The sequence below is a fragment of the Centropristis striata genome, chromosome 20 (genome assembly GCF_030273125.1).
Source record: "Centropristis striata isolate RG_2023a ecotype Rhode Island chromosome 20, C.striata_1.0, whole genome shotgun sequence".
Lineage (NCBI taxonomy): Eukaryota > Metazoa > Chordata > Actinopteri > Perciformes > Serranidae > Centropristis > Centropristis striata.
In genome coordinates, this window is record NC_081536.1 from 18,224,178 (window position 1) to 18,244,480 (window position 20,303).

The following is a 20,303-nucleotide window of genomic DNA, read 5'->3' on the forward strand; positions in this document are numbered from 1 at the left end:
AAGCGACAGTATCATTAGTACTGGACAGTCACGTGATGCCTTCATACCTTCCCCCAAAATCCCCATCACCCACACCCACCCACAAACAGCAGCAAGACAGTGTATTAACTTGAATCAATAGAACATACTTTATTGTAGAAAAAAAAACAATTTCAGACTTTCATTTAAGACAAAAATAACACAAAATTGGCTTGGGACATATAAATAAAAATGTTTCTTCCTTGCAAAACCCATATATTATCACACTGAAAAGCACTGAACACCATTAAAAACCAACCAGAATCATTCAGTTTATTAAAAAAATCGGATGTCCATATACTTTGTTCCTCTGTTGCTCTTACTAATAAAATGACAGATGATGGTTATTTCGTCCTTATACAACACTGGGGCAGTCAAGATGAAAAATACTCAACTGTATCTAACAATATCTAAAAGTGTGACCATTTAAATGAGTTTAAAAAAAAGAAAAACACAGGCTGTAAGGCAGACCAACAAGGTATGTGATATGTTGAAGTGTATTGCATAGATGCAGTCATGCAACTTATCTGTTCTGATAAGTTACACAACTTACAGCGTATAAAGTGTTATTTTCAACCATTTTTAGTGAGCTGAACATATCTGTATGTGCTGTGAGTGTTTTCATTCCTTCCCCAAGTTATTGGAAGCAGAGATTGCTACCACACGTAAATAAAGAATATAACAGAAATTCAGTGAAACTTAAGAATGCTAATTCAATCCCTCTGAATTGTAAGCCAATTTATGAAAAAAGATGAAACAGTTTTGAACGCGGTGCATGTAGTTTTTCAAAAAAATAGTGTGCAGCCCCAGTGAATTTCCCTTACTTAAAATGTTTTGAAAAATACATTTTCTCAAAAACCACATGCCCAATTGCTGTTAAGGAATGCAATGAATCAGTCAGGCCTCTTAAAATAGTGAACTTCACCTTTAAGGTTCAAACTGACGAGGAGGAAGCTGGTCCCTACAGTCACTACTGAAGGATAACCTCACCACAGAGCTAGAGTTCATACAGAGTGCAAAGACAGACATATGGGAGTGAAAAGAGCACAAGTGTTTCTCCAAACCACCCAACAATCTTAAGAACATGCTATCTGTCACAGCAATGCTAATACTGTCCAGGGACTCGACATTAACCCAAACAATCACTGAGCTCAGAGCACAACAGCTGGGGGAGAAAAAGGAGTGTTTGTAAGAAAAGGGAGTGAGCCATTTGAACCCCATGTTTGCATATGTATCATCTGTGATCTGCAGTGGCGTTCTTTGGTCCTGCATGGTTCACAAGGAAGGAGAGGAGGATTTCTTTCTGAATCAGTCAGTTTCATTTAGGGAACATGGTCGCCGCCACTCCTGGCCTCGCTCATGGATCCATTTGTTTGATACTAAATGCAGAGAAAAAAAGAAAATAATCACAACCTTAATGTAGCCCTTTGTTTACTTCAGACACAGTAGACATGTTTACCCTTCTTGTCTTATAAACTCAAAACTATTTGGCCTTTTAACAGATATTTACTCATATCTTTATAGATGGTTTTATAAGGAACCAGACAAAGATGAGCTCACCCCACTTGTTGCCGACCAACACTGGACAGGCTGCATGTCGGGTGCTGTAGTCTCCCTCCCCGCTGGGAAACAGATTGTACCAGAACACTGCACTGCCCTGTAATACAAACAAACAACAGGCAGCAGGTGTTAGCGGTTGTTGCAAAGCCTCCAGGTATATCAGAAAGTCAGCCTCAGTCTCCTTAATTATTTCCCACTGTTTTTGACGGGTAGTCAGAAAAAAAAGATTGTTAAAGTGATGGTTTAACATGTTTATAAGTGTATGTGGATAAGAATGAACAAAAAGTTTATAGAACATGGTCTTGTTTTGTATGGAAAGTTTGCCCTATAATTGGAGCTGCAACCAACTATTATTTAAATTTTTGTTTAATCTGTTGATTATTTTCCCAATTAACCAATCAGTTATGTGGTCTAACAGTGTCATAACGCAGTGAAAAATGTCAATTAGTGTTTCCAAAAGCCCAAGGTGATGTCTTAAAATGTCTTGTTTTGTCTACAGCTCCACACTTTTATTAGAAATTACTCAAACCAGTGACTTGATTATCATAATCGTTGGTGATTAATTTAATAGTTGATAGCTAATCGATTAATTGCTTAATCTTTGCAGCTCGACCAATTATAAGATTGTGTGTTAGAGACAGGTAGTGCATGAATGTGCCAATTAATTGGTACCTCCTCACTGGCTGGCAAAAATAACAATCACACAATTTTGTTTTGTTATTAATCAATATTATTAGTATGTACTATACTTCAAAACAAACGAAAACACATTCATTAACTATGAAATAAGAACTACTGATTCAGTGATAAAGTATTGTGATAAGTGATGAAATATTACCTTTTGGGGCCAAACTGCTGCACCAACATCTGGGAATACAGTGGCTCCACCTGCTGCTACATCACTCATCTACAACAGAGACAGAGAGGCAAGAAGAGTTCAGTTTTATCTGTCAAATGAAAAACTTCTGTAGAACTGCTCAGTACATTTTATGGACAATATGGGCAATATTTTTGTCCCATCTGTCCTCCTTCCAGCAAACATCCTTCTTTTTGCATCGGTAAAACAAGTCCTGTTTTAACTTAGATGTTTCTTTTGTGACAGCAAAGATTTTGCACACCAGCAAAACCCCTAATTTAGGATAACAGACAGTACTTTATGTATAACACCAGGCTGTCAACCAGAGCAAAACCAAAGATGAGCTTCACTCACTTATTTCATTGGCAAATATGAGACTGCTCTGTTTATACGCCACTTTTCTAACCACAGGGACTACATTTTACTCCACACTGTGTGGGGTGAGAGAGTTCATTGCCCTGCCTAGTAAAGGCCTCATTTATTGAACCTTCTGTAAACTTTTTGAAGAAAAACCTAATGAAAGTCCTTCAGTCATTTAAAAGACCTGCTAATTTAACCGTAATGTTAGCTTTCAGAATAATAATGGCTGCATCTTTTATTGTCTATGCTGTTCATACCCTTTTGCTTCACAATGTAAATATATGTAAATGATGTGTGACTGTTTTCTGTATTAGGACAAATAACTTAAGAGTCATGTAATGAAAGTCAATTAAGCATTTATTTTGTAACAAATAAAAGCAAACATCTGTTTTCTAAAATTATTCTGGACTTTTAACACACAGATGCTAATCTTTCATGTGATTTTCTATAACAAATTTTAAAGTGGATACAGCTAATTTATTTTCCACTTCATGACATTATCATGTTTTCTGTTTGTGGTTGTTCCACCACTTTATCTGCTTAATGTTTTCTATAATGAATTAACTAAACCCATGAGCCATGTTTTTATGGATGCATCATTACTTCATAATGTCAAAAAGTTCAACAGAACATATTCAGTATCTCGAAATAAGGATCTCAACTAGAATGGTCGAACAGTTTAACTTCAACGTTGGTCCTTAGGGATATTAAGGAAGAGTTTACTAACATAGAAAAGCCATGTTGCTATGCGGTTTCCAGTCCCCAGCTCTTTGAAGGCATCTGGCTCATCTTTCTGTGGAGAGAGTCAACATTAGATTTAATGCCCTATCGTATTAACACAAATTCTTTAGATATGAACTTGTGTAAATTACAAGGCTCTTACCCTTCCAAAGTCAAAGTGTGGTTCATATTGACCTCCAACGCCATAATTTGCAACCTACAGAAATCAATAAAATACGATTAAGTGTCACAACCCCATGTCTATACAGTAAGATTTTACTTTGTAAAACAAAAAACGTGAAACAAAAACACTGTTATATTAAGTGTCCGTGAACTAATGAACTAACTCTTTACCTGCAGCTCTTCTGCAGTGTCCATTTCCAGCCCTGTGAGATCTTCAATTCTCTGGTTGATAATGTCAATCATTGGATCTTCATAGCCAGTGAGCCAAGCACTGGAATACAGGAGGGAAAGCACAACAATTGAGAAAGAACAGGGATGTGACAGTGGTTTCACTGTCAGTGAGGCACATTTTGTCCACTAGGTGGCATTAAAGGCTCTTTCTGAAATAGGCGACCGAGAGAGATGTCATGCTGAAAAGTTGCCATGAAAAGCTCATAAACAAAGTGAAGTCTGGCATTACAATCAGGTGATTTTAAAAAAAGAGAAAGGTAGAGGTATGAGGAAAATGAAAAAAAGGAAACCGGCCCGAGATTCAGAATCTCCAATCAGCTCAGAGTACAAGGTTACTTTGATTTTGTACATTATGTGCATTTTAGAAAGTCTGTTTAAGGACTATGGTAACAATTTTTTTTATGGATTTTACTTTTCTGACACTAACCATCTTTCATACTCATTCTCACACCCTAGTCTGAGAGAAGGTCCCTTATAAAATAAGCTTGCATGAAAATTAACTATTTGTTGAGTAATATGAAAACATGTCACTGCTGTAGTTCTGCAGACCACATCATGAAATTTCATTGGCATTTTATTTCTGGCTAATCCATATAAAAGCCACAGTATTCACATAAAAAGTATGCCAAACCAGACATAATATTACGAAAGAAGATACAATTTATGAGAAGTTAATAATACAGTGTGGGATGTGACTAACAAAGACAGAATTCCAACACAGTCTAAAATTTAGGGGATTTTTGAGACATGACAAAGCCTATGAGATTACTCACACCCCCACTGTCTCATGGATCTGTTTTGGTGAATTTCTTCGAATTCACTTTGAGATATGTGTGTGTATGTAAGAGAGGCAGTGAGATGACTCAGCTCTTTTTTATTAAAAGTTTGTGTTGATAATAAGTTATATATTTTGAAGGGATACTGGCCCAATTGAGAGCCAACACATTTTTTCCTGATGTGTCTTACAGCCAGTTCAGTGAGCGGTCAAACTCTTCTGAGTACCTCCGTCTGTTTGTCTGTTCTCTCTATTCACTGAATTTGGGAATACATGCTCCTGGCTAACACGTACACGTACAAAAAAAATCAAAGGATAACCACACCCTTGTACCCACATGCAAGCACCCAAACATTAATTACCAAGAACATTAAAACCAAAGAAACTTGGGTTTTTTGGTGGTCTGCTAAGCCTGTTATATTTAAGGGTGGGATGAGAGTCTTACATAGAATCTATTGAAGTGGAACAGTCATTTTAACTGCAGGGTGACACAATCTTAACATCAACAATGGCAGGAGAATAGCAATTTCTCTTTCCACACGTTAGCAGCATACATCTATCTTAGTTTTTTAAGCATGTGCATCCAGTTAGTTGAGTAGCACAGTAGAACTGCAGCAGCTGTAGCGAGCTCATACAAGAACGTGTTACAGATTCATTCCTGGAAAGCGCAATAGGGAATAGAGATTCAGTGCTCAGGATCTCAAATGGAGAAATGGCTGGGGGAAAGAAAACAATCTGTCACAACTGTGCAGTTCCATGGAAATTCCTAAATCACTAGGTAAACTGAAAGAACAAAGAATATTTCAGCTACACCAAAACACTACAGAGGATTGTTCAGCCTGATTTAAACTCAGTTTGGTTTTCATTTAAACCAAATTAAAACCTCCTCTAGTGTTAATCGTTTAATTGGGTGCAGGACTCAATACTCTTATTAATTTCAGCCATGGCACAGAGATATAGATAAAGAGAAGGATGGAGGGAGAGGCATTGTGGTCCTCCTGGTAACCTGTGACCCCTTACCTCTTGGAGACTCTGTACTGGGCCGTGGTAAGTTTCCCAGTTAGGGGGTCATGCACCGTGGCTCGTCTTAACTACAGAAGTTCCCGCAGCACAAGGACACGGCGGTTGATGAAAAGCAGTTAAAAAAAAAAAGGAAAAAAAGGATGATAGAATGTGGTACGCACAAGGAAAGTAAGAGAAAGAAAGAGGGAGAGAAAAGAAAAGCAGATCCGGTCACTAGTTGTCAATGTTATTTTCAAGAAGAGCCAAGAGAGTGTTTTACGAGGCAATGATAAAAATACTAATTTCATTTCAAAATTGGAGGATTTACCAGTAAGGAATCAAACTGGGCCTCTGATACACCTCCTGGCTCACAAAAGCAACTATGTTAATATCAGCTAGCAGAAAAAGTACCAAGTTTTCCCCTTGCTATAGACTCCTGTGCAGAAACATATCCACAATAGATCCTTAAAAAACAACAGTGTTCTTTTTCAAATAAAAAAATATTCCATTGGCTGTTAGAATGCATTCTTCCCATTTCTGTGTCACCGATGAGGGCACCATGAGATAATACATTTGTAAGGAACATTCTTTATTGATCAATAAATAGTCTAAAAATGTTTTAAATGTTGTTGTTTAAAGCTTTGATCATTCTCAGCTGGATCCTGTGCTTCAGCTCAAGAGCCTTTATGCTTCGGAAGGGCGGAGAAATGTAGTGATACAGATGGATGGGAGTACAGAGGAGAAGTAGAATGAGTTATAGAGGGAAAAAGTAGAAGGAATCCAACTTTCTCCCTCTCAGCTCTCTCCTATATCCTCTGCTCTTAGCGACTCCTGGCTATGCCTTACCTTTTGCTGATCCGGTATGACGCTGTCTCCAGCACTCCTGTGATGGGGTTGGAGATGGTGGCCCTGCGTAGCTGTGAAGCCAGGGACATGATTTACCCACACACACACACAGACACACAACATACAAAGATGTGTGTGCCTGTGTGCTTGCCTAACTAGCAGAATCACATCAACCAGCCTCACAGCTTTGACCTCCCACCCCTCAACATACTAAAACCACATTACAAACACTATAAACGGCTAATAAATGTTCCTACTAGATCACAGTTAACTGTGAAGTAACCAATAGAGCTTTGTACATGCATCATATGGCACGATGGAAAACTAGTGAGAATCGCTTACTCTTGGCTTTGCCAGTTGCTTGATCCTCTCCATTTCTTGATCAGAGATGATGTCAATGTAGCGGACAATGTAAGGGCGATCCCACTCGTCTTGCTGTTTGACAGGTTTTATCACATACATGGGGTTGCGGTTGTTGTCAAAGTATCGACAGAACAGCCGGCTCTGCCTGCGAGGAGTCTGTGTAAGAGAAAAGGAAAGCAAGGATCAAAGGAGTTGAAAGTTATTTGTGTTTATTATGTTTGTTTTTGTGTATCTTTTTGTTTTCCTCACCATTCTGATGCCCTCCCCACGGCAAAGCATTTCATACTTCTTCCTCTCTGGAAGTAGCGGAATGGAGTTCTTCTTTTTGGGTTTCACCTTCTTTTCAGTTGTTTCTCTTTTCCCTTGCTCTTTCTCTTTTTGACCTTCTGCCTCTGCAGCCTTTTTCTGCTTCTCCAGCTGAAACTCAAAGTACTTCAGGTTGCCATTTGCACGCTGGTGCTCTGGGTCTAAAAATGGGAAAATGAGAGACCAACACAATTAATAGTGGCGATTACAAATAGTGAGGACGACAGCAATGTCATCTATGAATATCACACCCCCTGCAATCAAAATAACTGTGCTTCCAACATGACATAATTATATGCTATTTATTCAGTCTGACCTTATCAAATTCTCAGAAACAAGATGTACAAACAGGACAAATTAATTCAGGGGTCTATTTGAACAAATATGTGACATAAGGTCACCACCAAGGCTTCATCAGAACATTGTTTCAAATTTAATTGTTTAAAATGTCTTGCAGCAGCGATTATAAAGAGTATTACTCAAAAGCAACTAATGGTATTTCAATAAAATTAATGTGGGTTAGAATATGCCAAGTCAAGGCTGCCGGCATGGTGTTTGGCACTGTCCACCTAGAAGGTCAATGAAAAGGATGTGTTTATATCAATCATTACACTAAACTGTTCCGCCAATCTTTTTAATCCAACATCCTGAAACTTGTTGTTGAACAATGTTGTGATCTAATCAAATCAAATGCAGGTTACAGAGTTTTATAATTATTCACCATGATTAGAGTTGAAACACTTATTAGCATCAAATTACTATCATAAATCTACAGAAATAGACAAATAGCAAAAAAGTGTCTACAAACATAAATAATAGGTCCTTTAGAAGAAGTAATATCCTTATCTTAGTCATTCATTTCAAAACAATATGACAGTATGTTTATGCTGTTGCTAGCTAACTAATTTATTCAGCTTACTAATTTACCCTTTTTTTTTTAACAATTCAGACAATCCTAATGGGCTTTTCATTCTTGAAACATCTTTGTGTGATGGAACAATTAAGGCTGATTCTGCATTATTACAGTCTTGTCTAAAACAAAATAAAGTCTGCTATCTGAGCAAGTCTTTGACAAAAACTTATTAGAAAAGTGCATCAATTCCTAATGTATCTGATCTTTATGAAAAAATATATCTTGAGCAGAAATTGTAGAATCCAAAGTTGACATTGCAAAACATGCCTCCTAGCATACTTTTAGAAATTGTAAAAATACTTAAGAACTCACCCAGCTCAAGCAGCCTCCTGGTGTACACCAGGGCTCGCTCTAACTCCCCCTGCTGGTAGATTGCGTAGCTGAGGTAGTCGAGCACTGTCACCCTATCGATAGTGGACTCCTCTCCCTGATCAAGCTGTTTCAGTGCCTGGGCCATCCACAGCTCTGTGTGGTAGTAATCAACATCAGAGTAGGCGATTTTCCCCAGCTCATAACAGTCTTCCACTGTCATTTGGCTCTTGTGTTTCACTCCTAGTATGTAGGTGATACAGGAGAGGAAAATGACATAGAAGAAAATTAAACCACATCCGTTTATAGCACAAATAACAGAAGAACCAAGAAAAAACTTTTATCCATGGTTCACTTTTCACCGTGGCCTACATGTCACTTAGTCTGTTTATGTCTATTCATTTCAATGCTACTTGAAAAAAACATTTAAAGACCTTTATACCAGCTAGATGTGGTGTAAATCTCCTTACCAGGCAGGTCTCCTGTTGAGATGGTGTTGGCATCCAGTCTGTAAGTGTCTTGTAACCGGAGGAGAGCTTTAGCTGCCCCAGTTTGGTCGTCATCTGTGGGGAAGTACTGTCTCTGGATGGTCAGATTTGAAATAAATCCTGACAGAGATGGACAGAAGAGAAGAACGAAAAATAGTCAATAAGTCAAATGTTTATGTATGGGATACATAACAAGTCAAGTGGACAAAAATACTCTCTTAACGGTCCGTAAGACTGGGTCGGAGTTACTTTGATATTAAGTGGGAGAATTATAGTTCTAGTAAGCCAGACATGCTAGCAACATTAATACCTCATGTTTATGTGACTAAGCGAGGTGCTTCTTTTATATATATCAACAGTATTGCCCTAAACAAAGCAAAAATATAAAGCATAAAACAAAAAACATCCCTGCACTATAGACACACTGCGGCACTAATTTGGCAGTCTCAAGACCAGTCAATTCCAGGAAATTTATAGAAAGCCCTGGACCAGCCGACATCAAATAGCTTTGGAAAATCTTTTCATTATCTTCTTAAGCTCACTACAGGAATATACACTAAAAATACTTTCCTAGAATTTTCTAAACTGTGGACACTTAAGTTTTTAATTGAACCAAGTCTTCTTAAATTGTACCATCAGTTGTGTCCCTGAGTACAAGGCTCTCCAGGTCCCCCCACTCTGTGTTCAGCCGTTTCATCAGTTTGAAGGCATTGACAGGGTGCCCCAGGAAGCCCTCAGGGTCCTGTATGGCCGTGGCTGACAATGAATCCAACTTATCAGCCCACCTATCACAAGGATGGTAATACAGAGTTAGATACATTGCTTACACTCCAACACAGTTGTAAATCAGAAAGTAGCATGTGTCCAATTTTGAGTGCACTTGTACACAAACATACCGTTTGACCTGCTCCAGCTTGGTCTCCTCTGCTTTGATGTAGTCCTTTAGAGAGGTGACTAGGTCTTTTTCTGTGAATAACAGATCTGTCATCTGGCCTGAGGAATACAAATCAGAGACACTCCATCATTAATACTACAATGATAAAAAGCAATGGTTATCACTACTCTTATTGCATCATTAGAGGATCCTATGATTTGTTTCTATGTGTTTCTATGAACAATATTTCTAACATGAGCACATGCGAAGTATTGTTGCTTCATGGTTTTACCTATAGAGGTGAAGAAGTCTTTGTCGGCTGAGAGCGACTGCAGACAGCTCAACAACAACAAACACCAACATGGCAGCTCCATCCTGGAAAAAAAGAATGAGGCAATTAAATAAAATGTTCAATATATGAACATTAAAATGTAATCATACGTATTGAAAACACCATCATTAAGGTTAATCAAAGAATGGACTGTTTAATACTGTGTATGACATAATACTCTGGATATTTCTTTTTAGATTAAAGGTAAACATGTCAAATTTACTGCTACCCAAAGTGAGCTGCCTTGTTTTCCTGGTAAACCCTGCCCTCCAAATGACCTCTCCATCATTACTGAAAAAACATTGTGAATCCTGCCAAGGCTTTGCTATACTACATGTCATACCCATATTATAGCCACAACTTAATATAGCAGCTTGTGGCGCTGTAACATTCCAACCATCTTTAAAATTGGACAGATATTTCAAGTGTTCATTTACTGACATTCCTGACTTTAAAACTCCTCCAGAGTATGTCTTCCACTGTCCTAAACCCCCCTGATTTTTCATATAGTTGCCTTCCATTACTTCCCTCAGTGCTGCAACTTGGTTGTTTGCAGCATTTGAAACTGGACAATTCACAGAGCTACTGTGGACAGTTTAATTATTTTTCTTTATTTGAAAAGGGTTCATAATAAAAATGATGACGGCAAGCTCTGTGGACTGTCTAGTTTAACTGGGGCATTATTTCTGGAAAGGTGTTGCTATTGAGTGAGCAGAAGTCTCAGCAGCAGTTTTCTCAATACCTGGGAATAAATATGCACATGGTAAAATACTAAACTAGGTAATAAGTGGAAAAAAATGTTTTATGTGATTTGGGTGACCTGACCTTCCAGAAAACACAGAGACAAAAATGAAACATAAATTCAGATGCAAGAAAAGGTCAAACAAAAAGAGTAATCAAAACCTTAAAAACTTCTAAAACTTTTCCAAATCCTTTTTCGAAGTCTAGCCTCTAAACCACCACAAAGCCAAATATAAGTCTGTGGTGGCGGTCACTGTGTCCGGTTTGGCTTTGGAGTTGGCACAACCATAGCTACTGCAGGGCTTCTGGCCTGTAAGGAGTGGCACTGTGATCTTGCCATGCAGCCGATAATTAGATGAGAGAACAGACAGACCAACAGGAATAAATGTGCAAGCAGGTGTACATGTCTGTGTCCACACTGCATCTGAAAAGTATATGGTGGTATATGTTAGTATATGTCAATAAACTGTGGTTTAAACTCCGCAGCAGCTGGTGACGTGCGAGCACAATGACATCTTTGTTACTGCACTAAAATAAAATGTTTTATTTTAAATCTGCATCTTGATTCAAATCTACATAAAAAATTTACCCAAAGCTGAACCCTGCTGATATTCTGTGCAGCACATTGTAAAATACTGGTTTGTATGCAGGAAGTAGACTTGGAGGAAGGTGTTGGAAATAAATTATTCCATTAAAATCTAAAATTTTACAACACAAGCCTGAAGTTGTGTACACAGATCTTCATATTTATTCTCTCCCGGAGGGATGTTAACTAAGTGAGTATGCCTGGTCTGTTGTTGTTGTTTTGACTTTATAATTAGTAGAATATGACTTGACATACATCATGCTTGCATGGACACAATCTTTCACACCTACACCTAGTGGCAAAAGACAGGTCAAGCATGAAATGCACATCTATGCAGATTGTTAAAGCCTTTTACTGGAAGCAGAGAACAGGCTCAGGCAGGTTCTGACTTTGCCACAAGCATTCAGCTAAAATAAAAGAATGACTTCATATGACATTTCAATTCAGGTCAACTAGTGGAGAGGAAGAAAAATGAATCTGTCAAAGCTCTACATGTTTGATTTAGGCAGAATCAAATTACATTAAAGTATTTAAGTTAACACTCCAAGGCAAGATTCAAGTAACCATTATCCCTAACTGCTACTACTGTTTTCTGTGGTGCCAGTCAGTCCATGATATACCGTGGGTGCCTCAGCCACTTAGGTTTCCAGGATAAAAACTCAACAGAATACAATTATTGTAACTACAGGGTGGTAGCTAATGTGTCTCACTTGTTATTATATTGTAGAAGTGTGATGTCAAGATTAAAGCTGTAGCTATAACAGGTATAATTTAGATCCATGTGTCATGCCACACATTAGAGTGAGTAGTAGTGAGAGTGTTTGTGTGCATTCATGCTTGTATGTGACCCATTTCTGATGGCCATTTCACATTTAACCTGCCAGACAATTGCAAGGCTGTTTAAACAGGTTATAGAAAACTATTTTGCATAAACCTTGCCAGATTTTTTTTTTCTGACCTCTCAAACTATGTGTAAATTGGGCTGCATCCTGTTGAGACATGTTTTTAACAGCACTTTGTTTTTTAACCTCACAGCCTTAAGTTGATTCTGAGAATTCTGGATTGATTTACTGTTTTCCTGTCATTTCTGCTATTTCCTACTTTGCTTTCAACGAACCCCTGAGACCAGGACTAAAGCAGTCACTTGTTACATTGCTAAAAGCAATAGAAATACTGGTGTGGGGGCATCCCAGTGGCTCACACTGGTAGAGCGCGTACCATTAAGGCTGAGTCCCTCCTGCGGCGGACCCAGGTTCGAATCCAGCCTGAGGTCCCTTTGCCGCATGTCTTCCCCTCTGTCTCCCCCTGTCTATCTATCACTTTCAATAAAAGCATGAAAAAAGCCAAACAAATAATCTTTAAAAACATTTTTAAAAAGAAATACTGGTGTGGATTCTTTTCTCTTGGCGGAAAAGTTTAACCTCTTTTGTACAGCAAAATATATCATTATATTAGTTAATTTTAATGGTGGTACATAAATGGTGAGTAAATCAGTAACTGAACGTCTCTGGTAGAGATTTCCCCCTCTATGATTAAATATTATATGATTTCAAAAACTGTGCAAGATGATGAATGTCTGAAGAACTCTTGCTCTTTGATTTTAAATAAATTATGTAAAAACCAAAAGATGAAAGGAAAATCACCTAATTTTTTGTCATGGAAAAAACATTTATTCACAATAGATGCAAGGGTAATTAAGCCTCTAGTGGGTAAAAGTCAGAGGGCAAATGATCATAATTTTAAAAATCCATGTAATTTTCATAAAATTAATAATCTATGATTATTAATAGTCTATGGTTAAAACTCCTGAAGACCCAGCTCTTCAGAGAGCATCTTCTTTCCTAGCACCACACGATAATTCTACTCCTTAAAGAATTGTCACTAGCACTTATTGCTGCACTAATAGCTCTTGCTGCACTATACCTTGATCGTTTGCTTTTTTCTTCCTGTAAGTCGCTTTGGATAAAAGAATCTGCTAAATGATTAAATGAAATGTAAATGTAATCTTGACAATATATTACACCACAGTATTGCCTGCAATTCTTAGAGGGATCTTAAAATTGCTGACAAATTGCATAATATACGCTCATTCAAGACCCTTTTAATAACACAGGATATTATGGTGAAACATTTATTATTTAATACACTGTGTCAGCTTCACTGCAGTCACAACAGTTTTGGACAAACGTCTAAGAACTCCTCTAACTATACATTATATTTAGTAGCTTCCTCGCAGATAAATTGCTTTAATTTCAACTATCTTCTCCAAGTTTTGCAGGGAGTGAAGCTGTGGAGTCAGATAACACAGGATGTGGATGGAAGAGGACTGCCACGTCTTCGCCCCTCCCCGCCGGGGAAACTCCTGCGAGAACTGAGCACACTGCCCAATGGAGTCGCACTGATTTCACCAGAAATAACCCCTCAATAACCCCTGCAAACTTACTGACAGCAGGGGGTCTTTTTATTTCTACAAGGCAGCTGGTGCTGCTTATTTACTCCCAAACTACTTATGCTAATTAACTAACCAACGAGAATGTGACGTGAAATCAACTTTGTAGTGATTATTAGCGTTAATCCGCGAGTTGCCTAATACCTCGGGCTCACTGAAGTGTGTAATGTGGCAGACTATGAGACTAGTAATATACAGAACGTATTGACACATTAAGTCCGTGTATATTATGCTGTAAATATGTGTAACGTTGGAGGGAAGTCAGCAGCATCCCACGCTGGATTGCATTGGAATGCCACAACATTGACGCAAACCTATTGGCTCGGTTATCTTTTCTCGCTATTTTTTACTTTTAATAAGTGTTTTTCACTAATATCATTATCGATTTAACAGCTCAGTCTTATTGTAGTCTTTGCTGCGGGCGAGAGCCGTCACAAATATCAAAGTTTAATTCAGTTCAGCTAGTTTCCAGCTAGCTTAGCAAGCTAACCTAACTTTAGTGGAATAACAGTTAACGTTCTCTAATGGAATGTTCTAGGTGTTTAACGGTCGCAACTGAAAAGAGGAAATACGGTAAAAACAGGCAGTTTTATCAACACGGTGGCATGATAACTTAATGAAAAGACTACACACTGTTGAGCTTTTGCCATCTTATCTGATTCATGAGTCAATATTTACCTAAACGAGAGCATCCTGGTGCAGAATGTGTCGCCGGTCGTTTGGTCCTCCCGAAGTCTCAACTCCAGCCGGATTGGAACTGTTCACCGTAAAAAGATGTGCACTGAGTTTTGTAGTATCCTCCTATCTTTGAAGTTACGATGCGCTGTTGGCCATCTGGTGGTAAGGGCTGGATTCCTAAAAGTCTGAAAGCTACGTGCAGTTTCTCACATGCATAAAGTCTTCTGCTACGAGAGACTTTAGGGGCTGGCGCTTGTGAATTGCTAGGGGAGGTGTCTCTTTGCCCTGACCCGTGGTGGAACAGCCATGGATGAGTATTTAAAGTTTTTCATGGGGAAAAAAGTGTGTGTTCACAAGTTAACGTCACTTTCTGCCACGTGTTGAAATTGTGCACTGGCCAAAGCTCTTAATATCCTTTAATCCCTATTTATTCACTATGTATTTTCATTGAAATAAAGCTTTTAACAGTGTCAATAAAGCCATTCAAAGTGATGTTCTGTGTAGTATTGTAGTGTTAAACTTGGCTAAACACTTATTAACACTTAGTTTTCAACATCTTCACCTGCAGTTTTCTCTTCATCTTTCTCCCACATTCCAGAAAATTCCTTCCTCCCAACCAAAAACTGTGACTGAAGGCAAGGAAATTCCTTCTGCTACTGAGTTCAGCAGGGTGGAGCTAAGTGTGTGTGTGTGTGTGTGTGTGTGTGTGGGGGGGGGGGGGGGGGGGGGCAGTGGAGGGAGAGCAAACTGTAAAGTTAACTGCAATAAATGCAACAAATCTCAACAAGATAAATCTCAATGGTATGCCCTGTGTCAACGCTACACACTGTGTGTATGTCTGTGATAAACCCTGGATATTTGCAAGCCTCCATTCACTGTTTTAATACTTTTCCACATGAATACCTCGAGGAATAGAATTGAAGGAAATAAACCATTCTAATGTTAAATGTCATAAATATACTTTATTGGCATAAACATACTATAAGCTATCATCAAGCAAAATATGATTATATTATCCTTAGTCATACAGAGGTCACAAAATTAAACATCTGTCATTATTCAGGCATAGCACAAGAAACACTGTGCAGTTAAGTTTTATGATGAAGCAAGATTAATGTCAAACTGAGGGCAATATACTCCTATCCAGGTATTTTATTGCGGTACAAAATCAATGGCCGTTTTATACTTTTTTCCCCTCAATGTAAACTGTAGAAATAAAATATTAAACTCTCTCTCTCAATCTGAACTGTAGGGGGAAAAAACGTCCAGCATTATCCTCCTTTCCATTCCCATCCTTGCTCCAGTCACCGGCGGATGTCGTTCAGGGAGGTGAGTTTGCTCCCAAACAGCAGCTCCTCATAGGTCAGCAGCTGATGCAGGAAGTTCACATTGGGTGCCGTGCATGCCCGCCTCTCCTTCAACCATCGCAGGGCATGAAGCAGTGACCAGCGTCGATGCTCCATGAGGAAGGCCAGCGTTAGTGCCGAGCTGCGACTCCTGCCGGTGCTGCAGTGGACAAGAACACGGCCAGCAGGAACAGCCATCAGGGCTGAGTTGATGAACCTTGAAGCCAGTGGCAGCGCCTCCACCAGGTTCTGCTGGCCATCATCAGTGAGACTCAGCGTCAGGTAGCACAGCGTGTTGGGGAAAGCTTCAGGGCTGTTGGCAGTGGCATTGACCACATGTGTGATGTGTAGATTCTTGATAACACGGTAGTCACAGGCCTGAGCAGCAGAGCCCTGATAGAGGGCTTCCTCCAGGATCTCTGAGGGGTAGATGGTCAGAGTGTGACGCTCAGGCTCTAGCAGGACCATGCGTGGTGTGCAAAGGAAAGGGTAGAGGGTGTGAAAGGCTGAGAACCCCCCTAGCAGGATGACAGGGTCCATTCCTAGATGACTGAGCTGGAAGAAACAACGCTGGAGGTCTGGGGAGTCTACCCTGGCCCTCAAACTGCCCACTGAAATCACAGAGAAACAATCACATTCACAAAACACAGACAGCGAGAAGAAATAAATAAAGATAGCCAGGCAGATGTCAACAAGATTATGCATCTCCAGACATGCTTGCGGCTATGTGAAGCTGCGCTTTGGTCACAGTTGTGCTTTGAGCAAAAATGCCAAGGTAAACTTCTGAACATGCTCACAATGACACTGACTGTTGATGTTGCATATTTAGCTAAACATGCTAAAATATGCAAATTAACTCAAAGTACAGTGGCTGTCTGAAGCGAATAAAATTAGTTTTTACAGGTATTTGGTCATGAAAGAAAATCTGACCTGATGATGATGCTAGTTTGAAAAGTTAAAGTAGAAGTGTGTAGGATTTAAGGGGGATCTTTTTTCACAAATTAAATATTATCATAACTAGTCCTTCATATATTACATAGGGAGCTTGTCCCTTTTCACAGAGCCCATGTTTCTACAGCAGCACAATAGAAAAATGTAACACTGGCTATAGAGAGGGCCTTTCACATTTTTGCATCACCTGAGGGCCACTTTAAGGTTTACCACATGTTTGAAAAGGGAGGGGTGAGTGGAGAGTTATTCAGTTAGTTGCAATCTACAACTTCACCACTAGATGCCACTAAGTCCTATACACTGCTCCTTTAAGGGATCACCAAAGTTATTACAATTCTCCAATACAATTCACTAAAATGTCAAGAGTTTGCATGTGCTTTGCTGACCTGGGCTGCATCCCTCCTCCGCATACAGTAGAATTATAGAATACTTCTGCAGTTCTATGCAGCTGACCAGGCAGCCCAGCACAGGGTGGATCACCGTCACAGCAGCCCGCGCTGTCACCAGGTGGCTGTCCTTGTAGCTAACACACACGTTTATTTATAACGTGAACATAAATAGAGAATATGTATCATGAACTGTAAGAATCACTTCACTTCAAAGAATCAAACTGTTCTCATTCCCAACGTGTCACATACATACAGTTGGCCAGGACTTTGGTATCATGTTTAAATGCACTGGATTGCCTTTTGAGTCAAACTATGATGCTGAGGTCGCAATTTTAAACACCTGGTCGACGTTATGAATTCAAAATTTGGGAAAAAGTGTTATTTAAGTATGTTTGTTCTGTAAATCAAGTTGTTCCGTCTATTTAATTTACATTCAGTAGTCAATGTAAATACGTCAATGTTGACTTTTGGTTTCACACCAAGTGGCGCTCTCCTTGGTCAAAGTCCTGATTTTGTTTGACCCCTCCATCCACCCCATCTTCCTCTCTATGCAGAATTTCTCACTCTTTTTCTATGTTACTTCCAGAGAACTTGCTCTGTCTTAAAATGCTGCAGATGGGAGTTTTTTTTAAAAGCTCAGTGCATCTAACACAGATGCAAGAAGGTGCCTTGTGCATCAGAAACAACACAGAGGACCGTGACAAAGCATTAGTATTAAACAACCTTGCAATGAGAATGGTCTGTTTGAATAGATTTCCTAAAGGATGAGATGGAAATTTCATGAAAAGACTAACTACGACGAAGGACTGGTGTATCCGTGCAGCACCCACCTCTCTGCACTGCGACAGTCCAGGATGAGAATATAGAAAGGATCAAACAAGGCAGGCTGGCCCGCTTCTGCGCTCAGCAGGTTGTACACTTGCTGTGGGGTGACATAGCCTCTCTCTACACGAGCTGCTACTGGAAGAGCGGGAACCAGCAACTCCACTGGCTCACACACTGCTACAATACAAAGAGTACAGTGTGTCTGCATGTGTGCAGTCTGTGTGCATACATTTTGTTGTGTGCAAAGACAGAGAGAAGTAAAAAATACTCCCCCTACCTTTGTTCTGAATAGGTATGATGGAGGAATGGTCACTGTCAGTACTATTGACCTCTCTGTCACAGATGCTGTTCACTGTTTGGGATGTGTTGACAGGCTCTCTTGTGGCAGCTCTACAACTGTTATTCACTCTGACAAGAACACAGCAACACACACACACACACAGACAAGTGCAATATCAAGGTAGTATTACAGCAGCATGATAGGAGACTAAATAAAAACAATTTATTATAACTCACCAATGGACAAGATTTAAACAAGTAAGGAAAAAAACAAATCTCAAAGATCTTTACCTGGACAGTACTACGCCCATCTCGCTCAAGTCATTTGACAGATGCATCAGCTGTTCCCAACAGCCCTTCATTAGAAGAACATGCTACACCAAGAAACAAAAAGATCATGTTAAAACATCTCAAAATTGTTCACTAGAAAAAGAAGTATCACGGTAAAAAGATTTAGAAAAGAGAACCCTACTATGCACTATGTGTTGGTGCTGAGATTTTAACTCAGCCCAGCTTCAGCCTAGTCCTAAATTTAGGTGGTAGCTGTGGAAACATAGAAGTGGTTAAGTGCTCTAGAGGGCCACATGGTAGCTGGCTGTGACAGTTGATGGAGGGGAGACCTGGATAGATGTCCTACTTCATCTAAATAACCCCCATTTGTTGCAGTGTACACGGCTGTTGATCAGGAGAAGGTTTCAAGTTTATCTCATAATGTAAGATATGTAATTCTGGGGTTCCCGCATGAATGAATATTGAATTGGCAAATAGTTTATTTGTTTCATTTTAGCCAACAGGATCAGAGCACAAGAAGTAAAACAGCTATGAACATTTTCCAGTTATTTCATTAGTAAGCACATAATTATCGGTTATCACATCAGCTGAAAAAATCGGTATCATGTATCCCTAAAATAGGTCAATATGAACTGTAAAATGTGCCACACTTCAGGCCATATGTGATCAATGTATAAAAATGACTTATTTCATTTCATTAATTTATTCGTAAATCTGTTTGATTTCATTTTGTTGGTTGGATATTTGTTTTTTCTTACAAACCTGTGTCTTAAGTCTTGTGAGAGAAGGTTATATGTGTCTACCAACATTCAAACTGAGTAAGACTGCCCCCTGTTGTGCTCCTGAGCTTATTACCAACAAACTGCTGTACACTTTGTGAAAAGAATATAACACATCTGTGTACACATATGGCTCAAAGTGTAGACACACATATGTACACATTTCAAAATATCCAGTTACACACGTCATACATATCAGATGGCTTATATGTAATATGTACACACAAGATTAGCAGGTGTTTTATTGTTGTGTGTGTGTGTGTGTGTGTGTGTGGTTTTTTTTAACGCTTTCCCAGCTTTAACTGGAACACCAAGCCTTTAAAGTAAGCATCTTTCAGGCTTGTTGCTATAGTATTCTTGATCAATCAGAGGCCCCCACCCTGCTGCAGAGTACACACAGGCCTCTACCATCTCAACCTCATGAGTCTGTTTACTTAAGCTGACCCTCACTCATTCAGCCATGTGACTCCATAATGACCTGTGCAGCTACAGTACAGGGATCCACACAGAGACGGGGTAGGGGACATAAAGCTGAGAGGGACGTGTCAGGAATGTCACAAACAGGTGTCAACTGAAAAAAATGTTGTTTGTGTTTTTTACTCTATTATAAACATAAAGTATATAAATAAACATAATAAAAATATCTATTATAAATTTAAGATGCATAACATGACAACGTAGTAGGTCAAATTCCCCTCATAAGGCTACTATTTCACTATCACACATTATAAGTCATAAAATGTGTCTGCGATGCTAATGGATTCCACACAAAAAATGTGTGCTATAATTCTCGGGGTTTCGAGACCTTTAATAAAGGTAAGCTGATATTACTTATTTAATTATTGGAAGATAAA

The 20,303-nt window shown here is 39.1% G+C and overlaps 2 protein-coding genes across 4 annotated transcripts; both read right to left on the bottom strand.

Annotated features, from left to right (window-relative positions):
* Window positions 1-104: 104 nt before the first annotated feature.
* Window positions 105-14,780, bottom strand: p4ha1b (prolyl 4-hydroxylase, alpha polypeptide I b). 3 transcript variants are annotated; one of them, XM_059359573.1, is made up of 16 exons: window positions 14,590-14,780; window positions 10,097-10,179; window positions 9,827-9,923; window positions 9,564-9,715; window positions 8,913-9,050; window positions 8,446-8,685; window positions 7,164-7,381; window positions 6,894-7,070; window positions 6,552-6,622; window positions 5,724-5,789; window positions 3,869-3,968; window positions 3,678-3,731; window positions 3,522-3,587; window positions 2,417-2,485; window positions 1,579-1,675; window positions 105-1,397 (listed from the first exon to the last, which is right to left on the bottom strand). In XM_059359573.1, exons 1-16 carry the CDS (start codon window positions 14,601-14,603, stop codon window positions 1,327-1,329), a joined length of 1,713 nt encoding a protein of 570 aa, XP_059215556.1. In that variant the 5' UTR covers window positions 14,604-14,780; the 3' UTR covers window positions 105-1,326. The 3 variants fall into 3 exon arrangements, with proteins under 3 accessions (XP_059215556.1, XP_059215555.1, XP_059215554.1); XM_059359572.1 differs by lacking the exon at window positions 6,552-6,622 and having other exon boundaries at window positions 5,724-5,794; XM_059359571.1 differs by lacking the exon at window positions 5,724-5,789.
* Window positions 14,781-15,432: 652 nt separating this feature from the next.
* LOC131993594 (serine/threonine/tyrosine-interacting-like protein 1) lies at window positions 15,433-18,903 on the bottom strand. The gene is made up of 6 exons (XM_059359574.1): window positions 18,852-18,903; window positions 18,671-18,753; window positions 18,378-18,508; window positions 18,106-18,277; window positions 17,273-17,409; window positions 15,433-16,546 (listed from the first exon to the last, which is right to left on the bottom strand). Exons 2-6 carry the CDS (start codon window positions 18,739-18,741, stop codon window positions 15,894-15,896), a joined length of 1,164 nt encoding a protein of 387 aa, XP_059215557.1. The 5' UTR covers window positions 18,742-18,753; window positions 18,852-18,903; the 3' UTR covers window positions 15,433-15,893.
* Between the last annotated feature and the right edge of the window lie 1,400 nt (window positions 18,904-20,303).